Consider the following 20,401-nt stretch of genomic DNA (forward strand, 5'->3'; position numbering starts at 1 on the left):
CAAGTTTCTTAAAATTTCCTTGGGAGTAATTTTCACTACCATGCAGTTATTGTTCAAGGAAATGGTGAAGCAAACGGCAATGGCAAGCTGGTCAGCGTCGTCATCTGGACAAAGGCATGCCGGCGTCGGTGTTGGGAGCTCAGCACATGGAACAGCTTGTAAGGTATGGTGCCCATTCGTTTTTTTTTTTTTTGTTTCTGAATAACGTCTCTTTATGAATTTGAGATGATTAACTTGTGTGTGTTGTGTCCACCATGCAGCGAGGAGATCAACAAGGCGTGGAGGATTAGGCTGGCCATGGACATGGTGGTGACAGTCAACCGCAGCCTTGCATCGATGCACCGGGCTTGCTTCTCCGCTTCAGGTATATACAGACAAGGAGGACTACCTTGATTCATGTTTGCAAATTTGATTTAGCATGAAATGTACTCCATATCAACAGCACTTGACTATAACAACAACAACATTAGGATCCATATAACACATAACAACATAAACAATTAAATATGCCAGTGAATTGCTAATGCTGCCAGAACATCTACTCCATGTTAATTTTTCAAGTTAAAGATTCCAGAACATGAACAATTGTTTCAGCACATGACAACAATTGTTGATTTTTCTGTAAGCTGATGCTATCATGCTACTGTATGTTTTATCATTCCAATTCATTTTTCTGTTTGAGTTTACTGAGGCTTGCTCCTATGCCATATCGTGAGCTGATCGACAAATCTCTTTTTCTGAGTTACAATGGTTGGTACTAAACTGACTGCTGTTAACTGTAGCCACAAAACTTGAGCTTCTGGAGTTTGAGAACTGCATGAAGAAGCAAGCAGAGAACTTGGTGAGTTCGCTGGATGTCATCAGCGGAAGGCTGTCGCAGCTGGAGCTACTGCTATAAGCTTGAAAGATCCATTGGAGAGCTACAGAGTGACGTGATGGATTACCACGGCGAAGCAAATCTCAACTTCAGTGGCCTTGAAAAGCACGTGAAAGAGGTATGTCTTGTTCTATATTAACACAGGGACACCAAATTATTGGTGAGCATTGAGTGCCAAATCCTTAAATTCATAACCATGCTTAATTACTTACAACTGATGTACTCTTACCCCATCGGTGTAGGCAACGTTCCAGCCCAAACATCAGCACTCTTTTTTTTTGGCATGCCAAACATCAACACTTGGCACAATGTGAGACCCGCTGGCTGATAGAATCGGTGCGATGGGTCACTCAGGTGCTAATTTAGTTGGTACTAAAAGACTATTTAACACTCAAAATCGGTTTTCAAGTACCGACTTACGTATCTGCTAGAGTTGGTCTCATAAGATGGAGAAGCAAAGATTTTCTTAAATACTTATACTAGGTCAATGAGATGCTATCACTTTGGCATCGAAAATCTATTCTATTCTATGATGATATCTAATTTATCTCAAACTACAGTTAGATCATATTGGCAAATGTGTCACAGCATCTCACAGCAGCTCAATTTGCTGCAAATGTTAACTTTACACTGGCCAGGGGTCTAATTTATCTCAAACTACACTTAGATCATATTAGCAAATGGGTCACAGCATCTCACAGCAGCTCAATTTGCTGCAATTGTTAACTTTACACTGGCCTGGGGTATTGTCAGAACAAGTAGTATTACATGGGATAATGCAGCCACGCTAGTGCTACCCTAAACTCTCATACGATATCGGCTCATACTATTCATCCACTGCCAGTCAACACCACCTTGTGGAAAACCACCTTGGGTTTCCACATGTACAGCCATAGGGATCATCTCCAGTCCAGCCTCAGGATCCAAGTCAACTCTAGCCCTATGTGCACGTACAGTATTCCACCAAGCTCGAACACTCCTTGAGCAAGAAGCGAAAAAAATGAAAGGGCAGAGGACCATATTGCGGCAGATGACCTGTGTAAGGTACAAATGTAGCCACCACACAAAATTAGATATAAAACGCAAAACCAGTTATGTAGCAAAGAAAGATGATACAACCTTTGGCACTGAAAATGACCATGCCCAGGAATCGCACCCACAACTATCATATCTGCCCAAAGGAACAATTTTCAGTCTTCGAGCACAATACAGGCACAAGGTCTTGAGGATGGTAAAGTTCAGCATCTGTAAACAAAATATACTGAGCAAACAGAATGGAGTGAAGAAATGTCAAGTCATATTACAGAAATTACAAAACATTACCTTAGGATATGCAAGCATCCATCCCCACATGATGACAAGAGCAACAATTAACACTGCTGCTCCAAGCGCAGATAGTTTGGGTGCAAACTGAAGCATAACAACACCGCAGCAAGCGCCCAAAGCAATTCCAAATGCACATAGGACTAAACCTAAAACCGAAGCATGACTCGCTAACCCATTAGATTTTGACGCAGCAACTGCCAGAGCAATTGTAACAACACCTAATGGCAGATAAAAATATGGCAGCATGTACAGAAACCTCTGTAACGTAACAGGAAAATACGCCTGGGTGCTACAGTATGAGCAGCCCACAAACTGAGGACACTAATGGCAGTGAGAAGAGTAGGAGAAACTGCTTTCAGGACATCAATTGTTGTATCTTCGTTGAGAGGAATAAAGGCCCGTCGGCATGTTGCAAAAGAGTTGGAAAGCATCTTATGGAAGCCCTGTCATGAGTTTGGCCTAATTATCAGTCAAAAATCACAAAAGTTTGATCTCGAAACATGTAGGCAGCTGGATTTGCAAGAAAGTACAATAAATGATGTCCTATTGAGTGAATGCACAGTCAGATGTAGCAATCACATTGTTGAGAAAGTAATCAGAAGACATTGAGAAACAAAAGATTCTAGATAGAATCTTGTTCACACGTTCTATTAGATACCCTCCCTATATAAAAAGGGTTTTACTTTGATTTAAACGACATAACATATCAATCGCTTTACCTCTTTAGCATATGAAAAATAGAGAATGTAGATATATATACATTAAGTAACAGCAAAACCAGCCCGGTGTAGCAAAGTAACTATTATTAGGTCTAATAAAATAAGCAACGTAACAAATATTAGATGTAATATGATTTTGAAGTTCAAAGCATAAACCAGTATATGAGCTAATTTTTTATTACTAACTAATATATACTGTATTTCCAAGTGATAGCAAAAGAAGCAAAGGACCTACGGAGGTACCCTTGAAAATTTTGTGGTATTCCCGTGATCCTTCTCTGGATTTAAGGTCTTTTCATGATATTCCAAAACTAAGCAAGACATTAAGTTACTTTTCTCGAGACATCAATAATGTATGCAGAATGAATTATCTCTACTATAGAATCAGACCACCAGATTAAAAAAAAAAAAAACACAGCCCAAGTGGTGCTATAAGCGGGAAATCCCATTTATTTAATTAGTGTGATCCAAAATATGACATTGCCATACGAATAAAGCTTCATCACAAAGGAATTCATTTCATTTGTATTTGGATTCCAAAAACACATACATGTTTGGCTGCCAGAGAATTGCAAATGATTCTAAAATTCAATATGGAATTGCTACATTATCACATACATGTCTGTAACAACTATTTTTTTAACTTTTTGAACTCAGAACAAACATTCACATACTCAAACATATATTATCATCCAAATATCATGCAAAGTATGATCCAAAATATTAAGCCATGTTCAAGTCCATAAAACACAGATGCATCAAAATAAGAAATACAAGTTCCAAAGTTTAAATAAGTTACAAATGGCAGGCTATCAGTACATCACAAAGGAAAATCACAATCATGATCTCTTCCCTTTTTTGTTTATAAATTCAGTTTGTTGAATAATCGTTTTGACATCTGCAGAGCACGAAGAAAAGTATATCTCAGTGCACGCCCATCGAGTTTCGAAATTCTATTCTGGACGCTAAGAAGATGAATGATATTGTGGACCCTGAGGAGTTAAAACTTATTCAAGATCGTATCAAGAAAGTTGCCCAGGATATTGACTGGCAATGTGTACTTGAAATCTTACCTGTGAAACTCAAGAAGCACTTGAGTTTATTTCTGATTGGTTGTTTTCATGAAGAACAAGATAGGTTCATTATCAATGGGATACCCATTGACATGAAGCCTCTGGTACACCCGGTTGTAGGCCTGTCCCGTTCTGGTAATAAAGTTGACCTGTCCCATTCTGGGGATACACATGCACTTGAACATGACGAGGAGTATGAGTACATGTATGATGTGTTCACAGCAGGTGGAAGGTCAATGTATGCTAAAGAAGGTTTAGGTATCTGACCAAGGATGAAAATGAGGTAGTGTTCACCATTTGCTTCGTCCAGGAAGCCATGGCTTTTATTTTCGGTCCAAAGACCAATAGATGCCTGGACAGGGAGTACTTGGAGTGGTTCCGCAACCTTGATGATCTGAAAAATCTGAACTGGTGTGACTTCATTGCCGACCTTCTGTGTCGAGAAATAAAAAAATTCAATGCTAGGACAGCAACATTTAAGAAGTGTGGGGGTTGTTTACTAGTTCCGATGGTAAGTGGTGTCATAAAACATATGTTTTCACTTTGAATATTTTTTTTCAAACTGATTACTGATAAACTCTTGTTTTTCATGCAGGATGTGTTTTATGACTTGCTAACTCCAAAAGATCTACGGCCGAAAGGGTTTTCCCCGGGCCAATTATATAACACAAGCGAATTTGAACACCTTGGAGGATTTCAAGAATTAGAGAAGCTAGTAACAGTAAGATATTGTTTACCAATATTTTATTTGATAACTTGTATCTAATTTAGAGAAGCTACCTGATTTACATTGTTTACCAATATTTTGTGTGAAACCTTTTTGCAGTTCGAGACCATAGAGGAGTTGTACGAGTTCTACAATCTGGGCGAACCAAATGATCCGATATTAAAGAAATACAAGACTCATGCCCATCAGCAGCACTCGTCAGAGCAAGCGTAGCAACGGTCAAATGCACGTGCCAGCTCAACCTACTGCGTCCCAGTCATCGTAGTTTACCTCTAGTTCTCTACTGTCTACACTATTTGTTAGCCTGGCCAATGTGGCCTTATGATTCTGTGGCTAGCATGACTAAGTATCAGAACGAGAGCATGTTCACATCCATTGCGTGTGTGTCTTAATCCGCGTGCATGTCGTTCCAGCTGCCAATCATATTAATGGCTAGAAATACTTTTATGTAAATACAAGAGGCAGAATAGAGGCCACACTGGCCACACTGGCCAGGCTAACAAGTAGTGCAGACCGTAGAGAACTAGAGGTAAACTACGATGACTGGGACGCAGTAGGTTGAGCTGGCACGTGCATTTGACCGTTGCTACGCTTGCTCTGACGAGTGCTGCTGATGGGCATGAGCCTTGTATTTCTTGAATATCGGATCATTTGGCTCACCCAGATTGTAGAACACGTACAACTCCTCTACTGCCTCGAACTGCAAAAAGGTTTCACACAAAATATTGGTAAACAATGTAAATCAGGTAGCTTCTCTAGATCAGGTACAAGTTATCAAGTAAAATATTGGTAAACAATATCTTACTATTACTACCTTCTCTAATTCCTTGAAATCCTCCAAGGTGTTCAAATTCGTTTTTGTTATATAATTGGCCCGGGGAAACACTTTCGGCCGTAGATCATTTGGAGTTAGCAAGTCATAAAACACATCATGCATGAAAAACAAGAGTTTATCAGTAATCAGTTTGCAAAAAAAAAATCAAATTGAAAAAATATGTTTTATGACACCACTTACCATCGGAACTAGTAAACAACCCCCCACTTCTTAAATGTTGCTGTCCTAGCATTGAATTTTTTTATTTCTCGACACAGAAGATCGACAATGAAGTCACACCAGTTCAGATTTTTCAGATCATCAAGGTTGCGAAATCACTACAAGTACTCCCTATCCAGGCATCTATTGTTCTTTGGACCGAAAATAAAAGCCATGGCTTACTGGAGGAAGCAAATGGTGAAGCTTACCTTATTTTCATCCTTGGTTAGATACCTCAAACCTTCTATAGCATACATTGACCTTCCACCTGCTGTGAACACATCATACATGTACTCATACTCCTTGTCATGTTCAAGTGCATCTTTATCCCCAGAACGGGACATGTCAACTTTATTCCCAGAACGGGACAGGCCTACAACCAGGTGTACCAGAGGCTTAATGTCAATGGGTACCCCATTGATAATGAACATATCCTGTTCTTCATTAAAACAACCAATCAGAAATAAACTCAACTGCTTCTTGAGTTTCACAGGCAAGATTTCAAGTACACATTGCCAGTCAATATCCTCGGCAACTTTCTTGATACAATCTTGAATAAGTTTTAACTCCTCAGGGTCCACAATATCATTCATCTTCTTAGCGTCCAGAATAGAATTTCAAAACTCGATGGGCGAGCACTGAGATATACTTTTCTTCGTGCTCTGCAGATGTCAAAACGATTATTCAACAAACTGAATTTATAAACAAAAAAGAGAAGAGATCATGATTGTGATTTTCCTTTGTGATGTTGCCTGCCATTTGTAACCTGTTTAAACTTTGGAACTTGTATTTCTTATTTTGATGCATCTGTGTTTTATGGACTTGAACATGGCTTAATATTTTGGATCATACTTTGCATGATATTTGGATGATAATATATGTTTGAGTATGTGAATGTTTGTTCTGAGTTCAAAAAGTTAAAAAAATAGTTGTTACAGACATGTATGTGATAATGTAGCAATTCCATATTGAATTTTAGAATCATTTGCAATTCTCTTGCAGCCAAACATGTATGTGTTTTTGGAATCCAAATACAAATGAAATGAATTCCTTTATGATGAAGCTTTATTCATATGGCAATGTCATGTAAGGTGAATAAGTAGTTCAGGGTCTAGGAGAAAAATTATTATAAATCTTAGTATATCTTTTTATAATCATGAAAAGTCAGCATTATGCAGGAACTCTTGTTAAATTCATGACATTGACATATGACCTAAAAATCTTCCAGGCATTTGTGTTTTAATGCTTAGTGTACGTTCACTTATCGGTTCACTTATACATGAATGACAACAAATGTAAGAAATCACAGAAAATCGAACCTTTTGGTCTGTATCTTGACTGGATGAGTATACGCTGCACTCTGAGGCTTGGTACTTCTCCGCCCATCGAAACACTCCCAATAAATCATACGCATGATGAACTTCAGGCAATACAAGACACAAAAACAGAGAAGGTGCCAATATAGAAATATATTAACAGATAAATGGCAAAAATCTAACCCTCGGATACGCAAAAAAGCAGCCCCAGGCGCAAAAAAGAGTGATAACAAGTAGATAAGTCCAAAGCACCATCGGTCCGCGCGGTTGTGTGTGAGATGATCATGACGGCTGAGGCTCCTAGCCCAATACCATATAGACAGACAAGAAGAACCGCAATAGAAGCAAAATCGGCAAGACCATTACTCTCAGACGCACAAAGTGAAAGAGCAGCTCCAATTAAAGCAATCGGCACACATGTATAAGGGGAGATAAGGAGCGTCTCCTTTGCGAGTCTCCCTTTCGCTAAAGGTGCTAGAGTATCAGATGAGTAGGTACTGAGAGCAGCAATCATCGTAAGCACTGAGGTCGATAAAACCTTCATCACAGCAATGGTTGCCTTTTCGTTCAGTGATAGACCAGGATTGTTCGGGTCAGGATCACCTTGTTGGTTCAATGATTCCTACAAAACAACAAAGTTTATAAGTAACTGCACATTTGGTCACTAACTGTAACTCGTTGCTTACGACAATTCGATGAACATAAACATTGAAGTGATCGGTTAAATAAAAATCAGTGAATTGCATAAGTTTATAGATACTAATATATGCATATTACTCAAAAATAAAAATATTTTCGGGAGAAATAAGTATGTACAGCCAATAGGAAGACCAACAAAAAAAAAGGCAGAAAAAACATCAAATAGAAGTAAACCTGAGGATGGTTCAGGAACTTAACCAAACCTCAACTGAACCCACATAATTGATTTCCACAAACCAAACCTAATTAACCCACTGGGATTTCTATTCAGACCCAAACCAAACTAAACCACATCCTGGCACAACCTAAATTGGACTGAACTACAGTTCCCGCTAGTTTTTGTGTATGGGTCAACAACGGTTCCCCACCATGCTGGCATAGAAAAAGTAGGCTAACTCAAGGAGCGACAGAGGCGAGCGAGGGCCAAGAGCGTTTGGTTTGGTCTCTTACTTGCTGGGAGTTCGAGGCAGCAAACCCATATCAAGAACAGGTTATGCACCCATAGTTGCAGCCGTAACAGATCAAAACCATTTGAGCCATAACCAGCCAAACCCAACTGCTTCTTCGACAGAACCAAACTAAACCGAACTACTAGAAGGCTCAGCCCAGTAAAACCTGAACATGAAGCCCAGAAGAAGAAACCGAACCATCCAACTCAGTTAATCAAGAACCATTCCCAAGCCTAAATAGAAGGATCAAAGCTGCAAAATTATTACATTGCAGAAAGACCCATGACAGCTCTATAGTCAAGGATGCAAAAAAGAAGATGTACACAAATTTGGATAAACAAGTTGGAGCATTCCTTCAAAATGCAAAGTGTTCATACATCTTGCATCAACATATTTGTTCCCTGGATTCCACTTAGGCAGCTCGGCAGAAGGAAACAAGAACAATTCCAGGAGATTCTCAAGAGTATGTTCGGAAGGATTTGGTAGTCCAAGCATGCAGGGAACAGTTGTTAAGTAGTGGACATTAAAAAAAAAAGCAACTCCAGTAGATTCCCAAGAGTTCAACAGAATTTGATAGTCCAAGCATGCAGCAAACAGCTATTGTAATGGTCATTTTTCACTACAATTACTACCCACAAATCTATCGACCTAGCAGTCTGCCTGCGAATCTGCATGCAAGTAACAAATACCTGTCTAGACAGTTCGCCGCGTATGGTTAGCCCGACACCTCCGATATTCTGAACATTTGCAGTGATATCATCAAGTTCTTCATCCTACTGCCTAAAGGAAATTCGGTACAAGCGTCAAAGCCATGAAAACTCTGTAAACTTTACAGTTCTAACTCATAGCCCATTGCCACATCAGCACATTATTTCAGAATTGCAAAAACAACTCTAAATAAAAAAATTGTGTAGCTTATGCAAAGAAGTAACTACGGTACATGAAAATGGACACACAAAGATAAAATGATTCTTGATTAAAAGGTTTTTACTATTATCCATGAGGAGTGCCATGTGTGTATTCATGCGCTATTTAGGGTATGCCAAAAATGGTTAGCATGCTCATGGTGGCACAAAACACTGGCATTCAGCAGCAGTAACAAACTAGTTCAGCAACGCAACGAACACCACCCACTTATGAAAATGAGAATCTTGATAATATATTCATTTTTTGGAGCAAAATAATAAGATGCTTCTAATCAACATATATGTATTATTTGTTACATCAAAGTAAGATTAAGCATACTCACCTCACATGTAGAAGATGTCTATCTGAAGATATACTGATATAGTCATTGTTCTCTTGGGAAGAACGATGGATATTTCTTCTCAGCTTCTGATGTGTTAGTATTCCTGATTTGCGTATTCTCTTTTCAACAGCACACCTGACATCACCAACCTATACGTATTTGTCCAAATGTAGGGAACCCCAAATAAATAAATTTCATATTGTCAATCATAAAGATAAGAACATGATAACATAGATATTATTGTAATATCTGTCTTCTTTTCCATATCATGTGAAACCATATTCAAGTGTCACTCACGCATGCTCAAGAGTACCATAGTTTTCTTCAAAAAAAAGGAGATGTGCCGCATTGGTAATTCGATGAGATAACAACAGAAATATTGAAGAAAATCTGTAGTATAGTTCATTAAGAACCAAACCTCAATCAGTTATGTTGTTATAACAAAGGAGAAGGGAGTAAAAAAAATGATGATGCAATAGAAAGAAATACCTGATCACGAACAGAGCGAGAAAGCTCCCGTCTCCTTGAGAGTTCAGCTTCATCAAGTCCATAATATGTTGGATCTCTTGATGCAACTGAAAGCGTCTTCTCCAACTCAACCACCTTCAACATACATAAAAACAAATCCAGAGTAAGTAATTAAGTATACTGCTGGTCCCATTGAACTAATTAAGTAAACAAGTCCAGAATAATATGTTGGATCTCTTAACTAGATAGATGCCATTACAGCCACTTAGCCCCACACACTGACCAATATAAACTCTTATTTCCATCATACGTAAGTATACATGGTGGGCCCACCAGAATCAGGCTTAGACTAGACTGTTCGCTCCCAAATGCGTTCAACTGATCCAATCCACAGCTCTGTATCCCTGACCCAACACTAGACCGTGGCAGCGGCAGGCGCCAGCAATCCAGGCGGCAGCAAGCACCTAGTTCCCACACTCCCTCCCCCTCCCGAATCGAAGTGCCCGAGCACAGAGGAACACGGCTATGGAGCACAGAGCGGACATGAAGGAGCAAAGCGAAACAGTTTCGCCGCATGTGTATCCTTCGATGGTTATGGGAGCTGCAGGCTGCTTCGCAGGGAGCTCAACGCTACTCCCATTGAAATTTTATACTCGATATATTAGATGCAAAGAAAAATCTACAAAAGCAATGACTATGGACATTGTTTCTTCTGTGTTCCTCATACCTTCCACTCAATGTGATCACACTTGGCAAGAACATCTCCTATTAGATGAACATATTCTTTGGTGTTTGAACCAAGTTCCTGCCCATGATGGAACCTGATATGCATCTGAACAATCTGTAAAGAAAAGGTCATTATCCTCAGCCCCATAAGAAGAATACAGAGGATACATTTAGGTTGCAGATCAGATTTATCATCAGGAAAAACACCATAAATGCATGCATATTATTCTGAAATTATAACACCCTAACCCTAGTAAATCCTCTTCTAAACTATCCAGTCGAAGATGGAAGGACCCGTTAAGAGAGGTGTAAACTGTATCTGGTATACATATTCTACAGAACTCCTAAACAACCTAGTAACAAAACCTTCCTGGCACACAAAAAGTTGCCGTTAGCATACAGATTCCGCAGAGAGGAGGAGGAGGGGCATTACCAAGCCATAGATACCATCAAGGTTTGTGTAGAAAGCGTCCGCCGGGGAGGACGTGCTGACGAATCAGCGGGAGGGCGATGCCGTGCTGAATTCGGGGAGAGCCTGGAATCGGCGCAGATTAGGCAAGATCGAGGCGGTATACCTTGGGAAAACCTGCGGCGTGGGAACGGAAGGGGCCCCTACCTCGTGCTCGCGAGGGAGATGTCGTGCCATCGTCGCCGGCAACGGCGGCGAGAGCGGCGCCATCCCTCTCCCCCGGAAGACGATGCGCAAAGGACAAATGGGTCTGTGCCTCTGCCTATATAGCGTTGGTTCTGGGCTGGGACAGCTGGCCCGAATGGAATATCGGCCCACTGTGTACCACTCCGATTTTGGCCCGAATGGCGAGATCGACTCGCGGCGGTCCTGGGCTCAGCCCAATGTGCTTCTGGAGCCGCACGCGCTCGCCGAAATGATGGATTATTGTTTGGTCTAGTCTGCCTAGCTGTCCGGTGCTCTCCTACTTTCTTTTTTATTTTCGTTCGCTGGGTGCATGGACACGTCACATATTCCTTGCCTTTTGCTTCTCTACATGCTTCATTCCATTTTTCAATTCTATTTTTCTTTCTAGGGGAGTGCTAGGCGTCCCCCGGGGGATTAGAAATCTAATCCCCCGGGTCCCCAACCGTCCGATCAACAGATCTGAAACGATTTCGGCCGTCAGATCAAACCAATCAACCCTCTCTTCCACTTTTGCTACCATGATGCACCAAAGTAGCAAAAAACGGTTCAATTGTAGCAAACTCTATTTTCACCTAAAACACACAGACCTCGTCGGAGTCTCGCCGGAGTCCGCCGGAGACCTCGCCGGAGATCACGTAGCAAAAACGTTATGCTATTGTAGCAAAACGAAAATAGAAATGTAGCAAAAGTAACCTCACCGGAGACCTCGCCGGAGATGCCGCCGGAGACATCACCGGAGACGTCACCGGAAAACCTCGCCGAAAACTTGGTAGCAGAAAAAATGTATTATAGTAGCAAGAAAGCATAAATATTGTAGCAAGAAAATTTTCTTATTATAGCAAACTGTGCATTGATGAAAAAATAAGGGTCGCAAGACAAAATTTCCCAAAAGAATTGTAGCTAATAATTTATACTATGCTAGCAAAAATGCTAAATTAAGGTAGCAAAAAGAGCAGATAATTGTAGCATCACATTTTCGTCACAAAAACCCAAATTGCCGGAGAGATGGTAGCAAACAATTTACACTATATTAGCAAAAATGCAGAACTAAAAGTAGCAAAAAGAAAAAACTATTGTAGCATCATAATATATTTTTTCCATTGTAACAAACTGTTGTGTAGCATTACAGAGAACGGCCAAAAAGGAGCACCGGATCCATGGCGGAATCCCGCGTTGCCCCACGTCCTGAACTCGCGCGCTGGCCGGCGGCGAGGCGACAGTGGGAGAGATGGCCGACGGCGAGGATGCATGGGAAGTGCGCGAGCTCGCGGGATAGTAGGCCGGTGGCGAGGCGACAGCGGTCGAGCTCTGGAAGAACCACAGGCATCTCGATTCGGCCATGGATGGAGCTCCGAGCCGGCGCGGGTTGCGGCGATGCAGAGAGGCCGCCTTAGACGGCGCTCCGGGCGGCGCGAGAGGAGAGAAGGGGAGGGAGGCCGCCATGGATGGAGCTCCGGGGCGGCGCGGGAGAGGAGGAGGGCCGGGGATGGCCGCGGCGAATGGAGCTCCGGGGCGGCGCGGGAGAGGAGGAGGGTCGGGGATGGGCGCGGCGGATGGCCGCCGGGCGCGAGGTGGGCGGCGCTGCCTGGGTGTGGTGTAGCCTCCGTTCCTATCGATGGAAGAGATGATAAGATTGTGGTGGGACCCACTCCATCGCTCGCTTTTGGAAGGACACGCGTCGTTCGCTCCGTCCGGAGGATTTCTGCGCTGTTCCCCCGGGGGAGAGACAGCGTTTTCCTTCTTTCTATGGTATTTTTCATGCTTTCGTCCTTTATTTTCTCGTTTCATTTTCCCCTACTCTTTCCTTTTCAAGTCAATTGTTTTGTTTGTTTAGTTTTTCCACTTAGTTTATATTTATATTTATATAACCGTTCCTTTTTTATAGTGGATTGTGTTGTACAAGCGATTACTTTTTCATATATAATGGGATGTTTTGTTTCAATTTTTTAGTTTCCCATTGTTCTATATTAACGAGATTCTTGTTCCTTTATTGACGAGATTTATTTCTCGGGCGCAATATTCTTGTTCCCTGGATAGACGATATGTGTTCCTCGGATTCAATATTCTTGTTCCCTAAGTAGACGAGATTTGTTCCTAGACACAAGTCTTGTTCCATGTGTTGACAAAATTTGTTCCTTGGATGCAATATTCTTGTTTCGAGAGTAGAAGGCATGTGTTCCTTGGACTCAATATTCTTGTTCCCTGAGTAGACGAGATGTGTTCCCCCGAGTAGACGAGATTTGTTCCTTGGACGCAATTCTTGTCACTTTGTTGATGAGATTTATTTTTCAGGCGCAATATTCTTTTTCCCTGAGTAGACGACATGTGTTCCTCGAACTCAATATTCTTGTTCCCTGAGTAGACGAGATGTGTTCCCCTGAGTAGACGACATTTGTTCCTCAGACGCAATTCTTGTTCCTTGTGTTGACGAGATTTATTCCTCGGATGCAATATTCTTGTTTCCTAAGTAGACGAGATGTGTTCCTCCGACTCAAAATTCTTGTTCCCTTACAAGAAGAGATTTGTTCCTCGGATGTTATATTCTTGTCCCATGGTAGACAAGATTTGTTCCTTGGATGCAATATTTATGTTCCCCGAGTAGACGAGATGTGTTCCTTAGACACAATATTATTGTTCCCTAATTAGTTGAGATGTGTTCCTCAAACGTAATATTTTTGTTCCCTGGATAGATGAGGTGTGTTCCACCGAGTAGACGAGCTTTGTTCCACAGACGCAATTCTTGTTCCCTGTGTTGGCGAGATTTGTTTCTTGGATGCAATATTCTTGTTCCCTGAATAGACGATATGTGTTCCTCTGATAACCCCCAAGTGCAGGGGATAACCACAGTACAATTCGATAAATATTTGAGTGTCGAACCCACGAGGAGCTGAAGGTAAACCTATTATCTAAAACCCTATAAGGCTATAACCCACGAGAACACTATTATGAGGACGAAGAACTTCTGATACCGTAAATTATGTATGGAAACTTGTTCGAAATTGTATATGGTCATCCGATATTGAATATATATTGTATATTCTTCTTGAATTCTTCTTGGTTCTAATTTCAAATTTGTTTGAAATTGTACATTCATATGCATGTATATAGTAACGTAGAATATGTGTACTGAAACTTCTTCAAAATTAAAATAAAACACAAAATAAAATATAAAAGAAATAAAACAATACAAATTAAAAAGAAACCAGATTTAGGGGGGCCTTTAGTCGCGGTTGGCCAGGAGAACCGTGACTAAAGGTCCTCCGCCCTGACGCTCGCCTGCCGCCCACGTGTACGGGCCTTTAGTCGCGGTTCGTAAGGAACCGCGACTAAAGGGGGGGCCTTTAGTCGCGCATATTTAATTTCGATTGCGCAACCGGTATTAATGGAGGTTGGGAACCGGGATTAAATGCCCTTTTTCTACCAGTGCGCGCACCCTGAGCCGCCGCAGGAATGCATCGTTCGGACGCAGCCGCATGCTCAGCGCAGACGGCGAGGCCGTGGGCAGGGTCGAAGTTGGGGTCCAGGCTCGGATTGGAGTTGAAGTTGGGGTTCGAGCCAGAGTGAGCGTGGCAGCGGGCGGTGGAGTTGGCGTTGGGGTTCTGGCCGGAGGAGTGGGGGCGAGAGCAGGAAGTTCAACAAGAAAGGTTGTCGAACCCACAAGTGATGCATGTAAAATGCATACATGAACTTTATCCTTTATCGTATTGAATTTGCATGTATTTGCAACATATATGATGATAATACCATGTTTTACATTGATTTGTGGGGATATACCAATTATCCCCTTTATTTGGATTATAACGTTGTTTTGTGTATTTTTCACTTTCAGAGACCTATATAGAGTCAAACTGACCTAAGATTTTTGGAGCTCACTTTTTCATCGGCAGAAGCAACATGGGCCCTGGAAGCTCATCTGAAGAGGCCCGAGGGCCAAAAGAGGCCAGGTGGCGCGCCCAGGAACGGAGACTTTGCCACCCCCTCTTTTAGCCATCGTTCGCTCGTTTGCACTGATTCTTTCGCGAACCGACGTATTTTACCCTAAAACGACTATATATATGACTATACGTGAGCATTTCTCGGGCCGGGCCGGGCCGATCAAAGCTCGACGCAGAAAATCTTGGCCCAGGCCCGGCCCGACCGGACTGCCGGGCCGAAAATATAGGCCCAGGCCCAGCCCATCACATAGAAAGCCCGTCGGGCCTTGGGCCTCTGGCCGGGCCACTTCACTAAATTGCACAAAATCAAGGCCCAGGCCCAGCCCATCCTGACCATTGGGCCAAAAAATCAGGCCCATGCCCGGCCCGGAGGCATGGTCGGATTGGGCTTGGCCCAGGAATTTCGGGCCGGGCCGGACTGCTCATGGCCAGGTATATATATGACCTCGAAGAGTTCTCGGGAGGAGAGCGCCGCATAAACACAGAAACACGAAAATGGAGGCTGATGCAGAGAAGATTGGAGGGGGAAACTCCACCGGGATCACCGCCGGAGGGATCTCTAGCTACCTTCTCGAACGTCTTCGTCATCATCACCATGACAAGAGGGAGTAGTCCACCTCTGGACTACGGATTTGTGGCAGTAGCTTGATCTATTTCTCGCATGTTTTTCATAGTTCTTAGTCCCATACGAGTTGCCTATCATGATTATGGTCATATTTGTAATACGTATGTGGTAGATCCTTATTCTATGATATTTTTTATGAGATCTGATCTTATTATATGGTGAGATGTATTGATAGATGCATATTATGTAGCATGTTCTGAAGAAATTGTTCTGATCCAACATCTATGCAAGAGCGTGTGTGGGGTGATGTGTGTGTTAGATGGAGTAGCATGGGTTTAGTGATTGGATAGTGACAATATGTTCAAGATGTATTGTGGCTTTGCCTTTCTTCTTGTACCTCACTAGGGATAAAGTGAATGCATGTTCTATGTTCATCATGTGACAGTAGTGGTGATCTTGTTTGTTCAAGGTAACATATTTGATATTCAAACTTCATATCAAAGTACTTATTACTATGCTCCGTTAATTGTTAATACAAGATTGATGAAGTTTCTTTCTTCTGGAGTATAAGAGAGGTGTGTTGCATCATCTCTATGGTAGGACGTGATGTCCATATTAATTCTGATCTTACATATAATATTATCTGCACCTTCATATCTCATTGATGAATTGTTTTTTGTCCACCACAACTTTAAGAGAGAATAGTCAAGTGAACCCATAAACCCCGGTCCACTTTTTATCATAAGAAACACCTTTGTATTGCTTTTATTTTATTTTCTATTTGCTGCACTATTTTAAACAAAAAATACAAAAATATTTATTTTTCTTATTTGCATCAAAAATACCACAAACAATCAACCTCTTTATAGTTTTTACTTAGTTATTTTATCTAATTTAGTTTTTACTTGTTTTATTTCTAATTGTGTTATTTACTTACACGAAAGCTTGTGCTTGACAACTACACGGTGGAGTTGGGGACACAAGGCATTTACTTTAACTGCAGGTTTGCTAGAAGAAGAGAGAAGAGAATACTCTTTCATCCAGTTCCCCGAGAGTTCGATATAAACCATCGAGTCACCCTGTGCGGAAAATACTTCTCTGACGCAACACTCTGCACTTGGAGTTCCAACGTCATCAACGAGGAGCTGAAGGTATTGGTTACCAGAATCGACAAGAAAGCAGTAATAATAAAGTAGCAGTTTTGGTGTTTTTGTGTGTATAGTTTGCAATAAAAATAAAGTGCGGAAAGTAAATATCAAATAAGTATAAGCTCTCGATGAGAGAAAATCCCAATCCTCTATGCAGCAAGAGGACAAACTCAAGTGTGTGTGCTTATATGAGACTAAAGTTCCCGAGGGCGGCATGCATGGACTCACTAGTATCTGAGTTCTAAACAATGCGGTAAATATTTTGTCAAGCTTTATTCAATTAGGGGCGGAGCCTTAATTAGGTGCAGCCATAAGTATGAGAAAATGCACCCCTTATAATGGATCCTAGAGCCATTTTCATGAGCGAGTATAGGAATCATTATAAGACATAAATGTCCCATCATAGCTATAAGATCTAGGGTCTCCGACATAAACCCCTCTAATGCAACCCATAGTGTTGGAGCACGGTTTCTGTCATTCCAACCCTTCCAACACTAATACATTACGTTAAACTGCAGCCCAATGAGCCCATATAGGTGAAGTAATATGCAATTGATGTTCGCATGAAACCATCATAGAACAACATAAAAGATATAAAACTTGACCAAATACTCATTGCACATCATATAGAATCATAACTAGATCACCCTATGCCCTCAGGAACGTGGGGAACTACTCACAAATGTCAAACATGATATGGACCAGAAGCATAATGATTACAACACAATCTGAATATATAATCTCCCCACCAAATAATGACAAAGTACCAATAATGAACATGAAATAACACTGAAAACAATATTCAGGGTGTAGGATAACGTTGCATAGAAAACAAAAATTTTCCTACGGCGAACACGCAATCCAAGCCAAGATGCAATCTAGAAGACGGTAGCAACGAGAGGGTATCGAGTCTCACCCTTGAAGAGATTCCAAAGCCTACAAGATGAGGCTCTTGTTGCTGCGGTAGACGATCACTTGCCGCTTGCAAAAGCGCGTAGAAGATCTTGATCACGATCGGTTCCGGCGCCACGAACGGGCAGCACCTCCGTACTCGGTCACACGTTCGGTTGTTGATGAAGACGACGTCCACCTCCCCGTTCCAGCGGGCAGCGGAAGTAGTAGCTCCTCTTGAATCCGACAGCACGACGGCGTGGTGTCGGTGGCGGTGTAGAAGTCCGGCGGAGCTTCGCTAAGCTACGCGGGAAATATGAAGTGGAGGAGCAAAGCTAGGGTTTGGGAGGGGGTGGCCGGCCACTCAAGGGGGGCGGCCAAGCTATGGTCTTGGGGTGGCCGGCCCCCTCCCTTGGCCCCTCATTATATAGGTGGATCCCAAGTGTTGGTGTCCAAGTCTTCGAATAAGACCCGAAACCAAAACCTTCCATAGGAGGGGGCAAACCTAGCCCAACTAGGACTCCCACCCAAAGGTGGGATTCCCACCTCCCATGTGGGGGGTGGCCGGCCCCCTATGGTGGAGTCCACTTGGGACTCCACCCCCACTAGGGCTGGCCGGCCATGGAGGTGGAGTCCCTTGTGGACTCCACCTTCCTTGGTGGTTTCTTCCGGACTTTTCTAGAACCTTCTAGAACCTTCCATAGAACCTTCCGCGACATTTTATTTCACATAAAATGACATCCTATATATGAATCTTATTCTCCGGACTATTCCAGAACTCCTCGTGATGTCCGGGATCTCATCCGGGACTCCGAACAAATATTCGAACTCCATTCCATAATTCAAGTGCTACCATTTCAACATCCAACTTTAAGTGTGTCACCCTACGGTTCGAGAACTATGCGGACATGGTTGAGTACTCACTCCGACCAATAACCAATAGCGGGATCTGGAGATCCATAATGGCTCCCACATATTCAACGATGACTTTAGTGATCGAATGAACCATACACATATATTACCAATTCCCTTTGTCTCGCGATATTTTACTTGTCCGAGGTTTGATCTTCGGTATCACTCTATACCTTGTTCAACCTCGTCTCTGACAAGTACTCTTTACTCGTAAATGCCGTGGTATGTGGTCTCTTATGAACTCATTCATATGCTTGCAAGACATTAGACGACATTCCACCGAGAGGGCCCGAGTATATCTATCCGTCATCGGGATGGACAAATCCCTTTGTTGATCCATATGCCTCAACTCATACTTTCCGGATACTTAATCCCACCTTTATAGCCACCCATTTACGCAGTGGTGTTTGGTGTAATCAAAGTACCTTTCCGGTATAAGTGATTTACATGATCTCATGGTCATAAGGACTAGGTAACTATGTATCGAAAGCTTATAGCAAATAACTTAATGACGAGATCTTATGCTACGCTTAATTGGGTGTGTCCATTATATCATTCACACAATGACATAACCTTGTTATTAATAACATCCAATGTTCATGATTATGAAACTAATCATCCATTAATCAACAAGCTAGTTTAAGAGGCATACTAGGGACTTCTTGTTTGTCTACATATCACACATGTACTAATGTTTCGGTTAATACAATTCTAGCATGATATATAAACATTTATCATAAACATAAAGATATAAATAATAACCAATTTATTATTGCCTCTAGGGCATAACTCCTTGAGTCTCCCACTTGCACTAGAGTCAATAATCTAGATTACATTGTAATATACCTAACACCCATGGCATTGGTGTTGGTCATGCTTTGCCCTAGGGAGAGCTTTAGTCAACGGATCTGCTACATTCGGATCGGTGTGTACTTTGCAAATCTTTACTTCTCCATCTTCGATGTACTCGCGAATCGAGTGGTAACGCAGCTTGATATGCTTCAGCCTCTTGTGTGACCTTGGCTCTTGTGCATTGGCGATGGCACCCATGTTATCACAGAAATGATTAATGGGTCCAATGCACTAGGAACCACACCGAGCTCTACAATGAACCTCTTCATCCATACCGCTTCGATGAAGCCTCTGAAGCCGCTATGTACTCTGATTCTGTTGAAGACTTCGCCACCGTGCCTTTGCTTCGAGCTTGCCCACTTGCGCAGCACCATTCAATATAAACACGTACCCAGATTGTGACTTAGAGTCATCGGGATCGGTGTTCCAACTTGCATCGGTGTAACCGTTTACAACGAGCTCTTGGTCACCTCCATAACAAAGAAACATATCCTTAGTTCTTTTCAAGTACTTCAGGATATTCTTGACCGCTGTCCGAGTGTTCCATTCTGGATCACTTTGATATCTGCTAGTCAAACTAACGGCATGTGCTATATCCGGTCTAGTACATAGCATGGCATACATGATAGATCCTACTGCCGAGGCATAGGGGATGTTACACATCCTTTCTCTTTCTTCTCTGTAGTAGCCGGTCCTTGAGTTTTACTCAATACCTTGCACAGTAACATAGGTAAGAACCCTTTCTTACTTTCGTCCATTCTAAACTTCTTTAGAATCTTGT

At 42.0% G+C, this 20,401-nt stretch overlaps 1 protein-coding gene across 18 annotated transcripts; it reads right to left on the minus strand.

Annotated features, from left to right (window-relative positions):
* Window positions 1-1,420: 1,420 nt before the first annotated feature.
* LOC127318385 (syntaxin-61) lies at window positions 1,421-11,367 on the minus strand. 18 transcript variants are annotated; one of them, XR_007861822.2, is made up of 14 exons: window positions 11,279-11,367; window positions 11,096-11,197; window positions 10,664-10,777; window positions 9,958-10,071; window positions 9,469-9,617; window positions 8,909-8,999; window positions 7,075-7,693; window positions 5,965-6,417; window positions 5,738-5,804; window positions 5,537-5,607; window positions 3,996-5,422; window positions 2,201-3,914; window positions 1,997-2,122; window positions 1,421-1,912 (listed from the first exon to the last, which is right to left on the minus strand). XR_007861822.2 is itself a non-coding variant. In XM_051348870.2 (6 exons), the coding sequence occupies exons 3-6, from the start codon at window positions 10,766-10,768 to the stop codon at window positions 7,684-7,686; spliced, it is 378 nt and encodes a 125-aa protein (XP_051204830.1). In that variant the 5' UTR covers window positions 10,769-10,777; window positions 11,096-11,197; window positions 11,279-11,367; the 3' UTR covers window positions 7,454-7,683. The 18 variants fall into 18 exon arrangements, 1 of the variants encoding a protein (XP_051204830.1); XR_007861812.2 differs by having other exon boundaries at window positions 5,537-6,417; window positions 7,075-7,175; window positions 7,255-7,693; XR_007861813.2 differs by having other exon boundaries at window positions 5,537-6,128; window positions 6,230-6,417.
* Window positions 11,368-20,401: the final 9,034 nt, after the last annotated feature.

Source organism: Lolium perenne, chromosome 2 (genome assembly GCF_019359855.2).
Source record: "Lolium perenne isolate Kyuss_39 chromosome 2, Kyuss_2.0, whole genome shotgun sequence".
Classification (NCBI taxonomy): Eukaryota; Viridiplantae; Streptophyta; class Magnoliopsida; order Poales; family Poaceae; genus Lolium; species Lolium perenne.